The 6,720-nt window shown below is 38.9% G+C and overlaps 1 protein-coding gene across 1 annotated transcript in view; it reads left to right on the top strand.

Annotated features, from left to right (window-relative positions):
* Positions 1 to 980: 980 nt before the first annotated feature.
* The window catches only part of LOC149065478 (uncharacterized), a 140,629-nt gene continuing 134,889 nt past the window's right edge, over positions 981 to 6,720 (top strand). Inside the window, exons 1-3 of the mRNA XM_089253951.1 lie at positions 981 to 1,229; positions 1,455 to 1,523; positions 4,323 to 4,641. Of these exons, the coding sequence (XP_089110077.1) occupies positions 1,467 to 1,523; positions 4,323 to 4,641 (376 nt within the window). The 5' untranslated portion in view covers positions 981 to 1,229; positions 1,455 to 1,466. The remainder of the gene's footprint in view (positions 1,230 to 1,454; positions 1,524 to 4,322; positions 4,642 to 6,720) is intronic.

The raw sequence follows: 6,720 nt of genomic DNA, 5'->3' as shown, positions 1-6,720 counted from the left end.
ATATATGTTGTAGTTTTCAGTGTACAATGAATGGGGGGGGGGGGCCCAAGGTAAAAGGTGGAGTCAACTGATCTAATGTATATGTGTATATATGAATTGAAATGATCATTATCGTGCCCCCCAGCAACAATGACTGTGCCGCCCCCCTAGACTTTCAAGTCCATCACCGCCTATGGTACAATGTCTGGCGTAAGTAATGAAAATAAGCTGATTTTGAGGATATAATACATAAAATATCTCAAAAAGTTATAGAAATATTTCAGAAATTTTACTGGAGTTCCTTATTTTATGCAGTATTATGATGGAAACCACCCATGTTTCGTAAAAATCACACTGATTTAAAAAAAAGGTGCCCCGCACGCACTCTGTTATCTTAATTTCCCTATAACTTATTATAGCTATTAGTAATTTTCTCGTGATCAAAGTATACATATAAGGTCAATCTTTCTTGTACAGCTCTGTCAGCCACCTTGTTTGGCCATCCATAGAGAGCATCAAATTTGTTTCTTCCCCACCGGGGCGTAAAACGAATAATATCCCGCCCGTATTTTTTCACATTAAAATCAAAACATTTCATTCAAAAGAACTTCATTGTCGAAGATAACAAAGACATCAAGACCTCCAGCAACGATTGCGGTTATTCAAGTCAAGTTTCTAGAACGAGATAAAAGCTCCTCAAAGGTTTATCACCAATAAAGGCGTCGCAAATTAGATAAGATTAAGATGTAAAACAACTAAACATGTCTCTTTCAGTCCACGCGTCATCATTATTGATTTTCTTTCACAGCCGGAGAGAATCATATTTTCCCGAAGAACCGCAACAAGAAACTGAAACCAATAATTTCAGTGGTATGAAACGTGTCAACTAGATGGCAGTGCTCGGATGACCTTGCAGTGCCGTGTTGAAATATTGTCTATTGCTACTGCAGCCGCCTATCGCCGTAGTTGACACACAAGAAGACTATACCTCACCACAGACAGACTCAGACAACACCCTGTGTCCAAAACAAAAAAAAACAACAGTAATAAACATCCAATCATCTTCCAATAGTTATTACTATTTCATGGGCAACATGATGATTAGTGGGTGTTGGGCAATGTAAAGAAAACAACATCGAAGATGATCGACCCGGTGGCTGCTGTCTATCACCACAAACTCCTAATGAGGAACAACAACGAGTTGCAAAGGGTGTCTGGTTGCATGTCTTCATCATAATTTTACAATACGTGTGAGTCAATGAGCTTCATTTGCATGTCAATTTCCATGTCCAGCATGTCATTATTATAATTTTTCCCCCCCAAATGTGTATTCAATTTGTGGATGATCCCTTCGGAAGTGAAAGTTTCTTTTTCACAGGAAAAAATTGGAATAATTATTACTATTATTTTTTTTACATGAAACGCGTTTTTCATTTTTAATTAATTAATTAATTAATTTTTGTTTTGGAAAACAGGTGACATGCACAATGGCCGAACAACAGGAAACGGAAATCAAAGAGGAAGAAGGTTCACAAAATGAACAGGTTAGTAATTATGCTTATTGTTTACGAAATTGTCATTTCTCGTCGATGTCATCATGGGCGTGAGCTTGTATACTTTTGTGTCGGGGCCCATGGGCCGCGGCCCCTATTTGAAACCTTCCTGATGGGTATTCGGAACAATTAATATTCAGAATTGAGGTCTTCAAACTGGTGGCCTCGTAAAAGTTTTTTATTGGGCCTACGGTCCGTAATGTTTATAGTTTTTGATTCGTAAAGACCAGGCAGAGCCGTCTTAACAGAATCATGGGCCCTGGAAAAATTGATGTCCTAGGGCCCTTTACCTAACTGGAAGTACCTTCTATCAATTTAAATATTTATTGTAGGAAACATAGGCGCCGGAACCAGGGAACTGGGGTTATTTGATCCCCAGTAAATTTTGCGGGGGGAGGGGGAAGACTGAGTTCCCTGAATAATTTCGTGAATATACAATGCAACGCACCAGAGGCGCCGACATGAGGAAAACATTGGGCAGAAAGTTGCTGGTTGGGTCGGCCCGTATATACGAGAGAAGCGCGTACGCAGGAGAGGTAGGGCTTTCATTGCATTGTTTTTTTTTGAGAAATTATTGGTAGTGGGGCCTTCCTTACAAAATGTATTGGGGGAAGGTTGCTCAAATGGCCTCAGCTCCTAGGATCCGGCGCCAATGCAACACACCATTCTGCCTCCTGCGTACGGGCTTGAGTCCCGTATATACGGGACGAATGGCGATTTGCAGCTCCTTCAATATTTTTTTTTTCCTTTTTTCATCAAAAGCCCTGTATAATAATTATTATTGTATATTTTTTTCATGTCGACGCCTCTGGTAATAAATGGCAGTACCAGATTCAGGCGTAAACTGACCATGTCATTTTTCTACATTTTGTCGGGACAGACCCCCGTCTTAACCAGCCTCCCCCCCCCCCATATCCTGAGAAAACATTTTCTACTTTAAAACTAATTTTTAAAAATAAATTTATATTGTACAAAAATTGTATAAATATAATCTTGACATCCAAAAATTTGGCATCTTGTTTTGGCCTTTGTGTTCATGTTTGTGTTTGATATCCGGACCCTCTGGTTTCAGTCTCGTCAGCCTGCATTTTTGTGGGTGGAGGGAACTTTACGGGTAAGAACCCTTACTAGGGGTTTCGTATTCTAACAGTAGTTATTTTTTCTCACCATAGTTCACATTTAATGCTTTTCACATCTATATTCTTTCGCAGCTCACTGTAGATAGGGCCTCCTTAACACATGGGTGTACCTCTGGGCCCGGAGGGGGAGGCTCAAGTGCAGAGGGGGCTTATGATCAATGCCGGAACTAAAGGGGTCAGGGGAAGGACAGCTGCCCTGGGCAGAAAAATTCGGGTGCGGCAGTTTTAGGTAGAAACAAAGAACACCGTGCGTTATAAAATTATTGAATTTTAAAGTTATTGGGGGGTGGCAAAATCATGTTACAGCCCTGCTCATGATGCGTACATCTAAATACAGTTTTCGAGAGCAATCATGTAAATAAGTAGGTTGGTATTCTAGCCAAATAAAGGGGGGGGGGGGAATCTCAAAACAGGGCCGGAACTGGGGGGGGGGGGGTAACTGCCCGGCGGCAAAATTTACGGGTGGCAGTTTCGGGTGGGAACAAAGACCACCATTATAAAATTATCGAACTTTGAAGTTGTGGGGACGGCAAAATTATGTTTGCCCCGGGCGACAAAAATCCTAGTTACAGTAATGATCAAGAAATCACTTTTGCCGGGACCTATGACGTTCTTACAATGGTCCTGACTAGCCCCCGTTATCACCTGCGACGAGCCCCCTTTTAGTTTGTTCTAACTGACAGCCCTCCGGGACCACAAGGGTGCCATATGGCCCCTGGTTAAAATCTGGTTGGCTGATACGACTGCTGTTTTGACTATGTCTTTTTCTATATAATGTAAATACATTTCCAAGAATTATTCGTTCCACGATTATTTTCACATTGAGCCCCGTGTCTGACCAGGACAGTCTTGCTCCCCACCCTCTACCATAATATTTGCCACTGTCCTGGTAATCCCTAAAATTGAAACACAACTTCAATATTTTCAATATGTTGAGAAAATACCTTTTGAACAAATTCAAGATGAACGTCTCCTAACTAAAAATTCAAATAAAAAGTAAATTAAAACTCCAAAATCTCTAGTATTGGGCCTAATATGTGGCCTCCTATTTTTTTTTTCTACCACTCAAACGGGGCTACATTAGGCCCACAAGCAGTTTCTTTGGAGTTTCAATTTCCTTTTCATTTCAATTTGAAAAACTCTGATCTTAAATAGGGTAAAATACGGGACATCGCCAATTGGCATCAGAAGTACGCACACCCACCAATTTTTATTAAAATTGTTGAAAAAAAAATAAGCGAGATCGATATTTATATATTTTTCCAATTTTTTTCATGATGTAATTTTTATATTATGAAAACGCTGTGTGTATTTACGGCTTCAGTAAATATTACAAATTCAAATAAAAGCATTGTGTTAAAAAAACTAAACAAATGTATAAAAAAAAGGCGGAGCACACAACCAAAATTGAAGAAACGTCCCGTAATATGGGACACAAGTGGATCTGTCAAATTGTTTCAGATATTTTACCGGTTCTTGGGTTCAGAAAAGATAGAGAAATTCTGCTTTAGAAGATTTCATCTTCAAGCCTATATGGTTGTAATTTTTCTTTAATTTTATTGTCATTTTTTCTGGAATTTATTTATTTGTTTTCATCAATTTGATTTAATGATAGTGTAATTTAATGATATTTGTCATTGTTGTCAAACAGATTTCACCTTGGTATTTACAAAGAGATCCGTCATCAAGTTCTCTTTCTCTAAGTGCACAACAGAAAGAGCAGATCAACAATGTCTTCAAAACTTCGCAAACATGTGCCACAGCCATCTCCCAACCTGGATTTTTAGAGGACACTTCCTATTCTAATGAATTGGAAGACATCATGGGGCCGTCATCAGCAAGGCCAGGCACCCCAGCTTTACCGGATACTAATTTCAGTGCTAATTACAGAGATGTTCTATCCCAACCACCAACAATGGTGGATGGTTCGGATGTCAGAGGATTGCCCATTGTTCCAAGGATTCCGCCAAGTAAGTCACTATTATTATTATTATTTTCACTCAGTTTAATAAAATGAAGCTGCATAGAATATTTACCTAATTAGAAGATTTACTCTTGACTAGGGCTGTCTCAACGCATAGGTCCATCCGAGCAGGGCATTAAGGGTATAGAAGAGCCTCATGATAATGAGGTTTAAAACTATGATTTTTGAGAATAAGTATGTAAATTGCTAGACAGATACTTTCAGCTAGGTAGGGGACCCCAGAATGTCATATAATTTGGGCCTATGAAGCTGTTAGACGGCCTGCTCTTGACGAGAATTAACATCGGACATTTATCAATAGTTTTACTTCCTTCTTCACGGCCACCACAAGAGAGGACCGAGTTCTCACTGAAGTCGGGTCGAAGTCCCTAGCCTAGGAAAAAAGTTAGCTATTAATATAAGCTTATTAGCTCAGTGGTTAGGTGAGAGTTTTTGATGCCCTTTTCCAGTCAAGACTTTTAGCGAAAATAAATATAATTATAATGATATATTTCAAGAAAATAAATAAGGTTGATATATCCGGGTTTTAAGCTCTGTGAAGCTAGACCCACAAGAGAGAAGTATATATGTTCCAGAAAGCCAGAAAATTTCGCAATTGGCTGCTAAATCTCTGATCTCGGCCCTAATGACCGTATAGTTAGTCAGTAAACTTTATGTAATTTCAAAGTATCATTTGAGGGAGGGTCTGCTTAAGACGAGGGGCACTAGAAGAAATGTGGTTATAAAGGGCCACACGGACGAAAAATGTTGATAAACGCTGCACTGAAATGGTCCCGGGTCCCCGTCAGAGTGAGACTGACAGGGCTCTAGCCAAGAGCACGATGATAGATAGACCTTTCAATTTTTTGCATTATAAATTTTATCTCAAAAAAAAAATCAATGGAGGAAATTCCACTTAAGTCCTCTCTGGAGAGTCGCCTCAACAACTTCATGGACCCCCGAGCAAATAGATGCTCTTAGGCCCCTAGCGAGAAGTACCAATTTACACACTCTCAAAATTCATAGTATCAAATCTAATTATTACGAATACATAGGGCGTAGGCCCATGCGTTAAGACGGCCTTTTCTCGCCAGGGGACTGGCCGCGGGTCCCGCACTTACCGTAATAATAATTTCTTCCTCAAATTCTGAATTTTCATCAATTCTGGAAAAATTCGCATTTTTATCTAAAAAGAAATAATTCTGTAATTTTATTTCTTTCGTAAATTCTAAATTTTCATCAATTCTGAATTTCCACCAGTTCTGAATTATTTCTTTCATTTATTCTGAATTTTCGTGTGGGTGCTGGAATTATCTCTGTCAATTATTTTTAATATTTTTTGTTCATTGATTCTGAATTTTTATTAGTTCTCAGACAATTTATTTCATTAGGTCCTAATTTTAATTAGTTTTGGAATTATTTCTACCATCAATTTAAAATTTTCTTCAGTTCGAAATTTTTATTAATTTTTTGTTAATTTATATTTAATTGTGTCTATCTGTGCATGAATGTTTTCAGGACCTGTATATTTTGTGATAAGGTATGAATTTTTAGACGCCGATATTCCAGTCCCACAGAATATATATAAAATCGGGGATAAGGGCCCCCCCCCCCGAAATTATTAAGAATCCTCTATCATTTTCTCACCGGGTCCCGCGTCTCGTAAGGGCAGCCCCTAATCTTCGCCTAGAGCAGTGGTTCTCAACCGGTGCTCCGCGGAGCTGCAAGGGCTCCGTGTGAACTCCCAGGGACTCCGCGGCGTTTGAGGAAAATAAAAAAAAACAGTAAATTTGAAAAAAATAATTATTATTATTAAAATTTTTGAATAATGAAAATAAGTTCACTAACTTTGTGCCTACTGGCTTAGCCCGTACAGCCTACGGGGCTTCACCATAGAAATTATATACCGGAAAGGGCTCCGTTGGTCAAAAAAGGTTGAGAACCGCGTTGAACGAGGCGGCTGAGCTTCAACTGTGTGATTTGATTCTGGAAAATTTTCATCAATTATATTCCATTCAGGAATTATTTCTTTCATCAGTTCTGGAATTATTTTTCGTATTAATTCTGAATTTTCATCAATTCTTTA

The sequence above is a fragment of the Pholcus phalangioides genome, unplaced genomic scaffold, assembly GCF_987345545.1.
Source record: "Pholcus phalangioides strain wild (caught in Gottingen) unplaced genomic scaffold, Ppha-v1.0 ptg000039l_1, whole genome shotgun sequence".
NCBI classification, from domain to species: Eukaryota; Metazoa; Arthropoda; class Arachnida; order Araneae; family Pholcidae; genus Pholcus; species Pholcus phalangioides.
The sequence above is the reverse complement of the archived record's forward strand: the minus strand, read 5'-3'. Positions and strand labels throughout refer to the sequence as shown.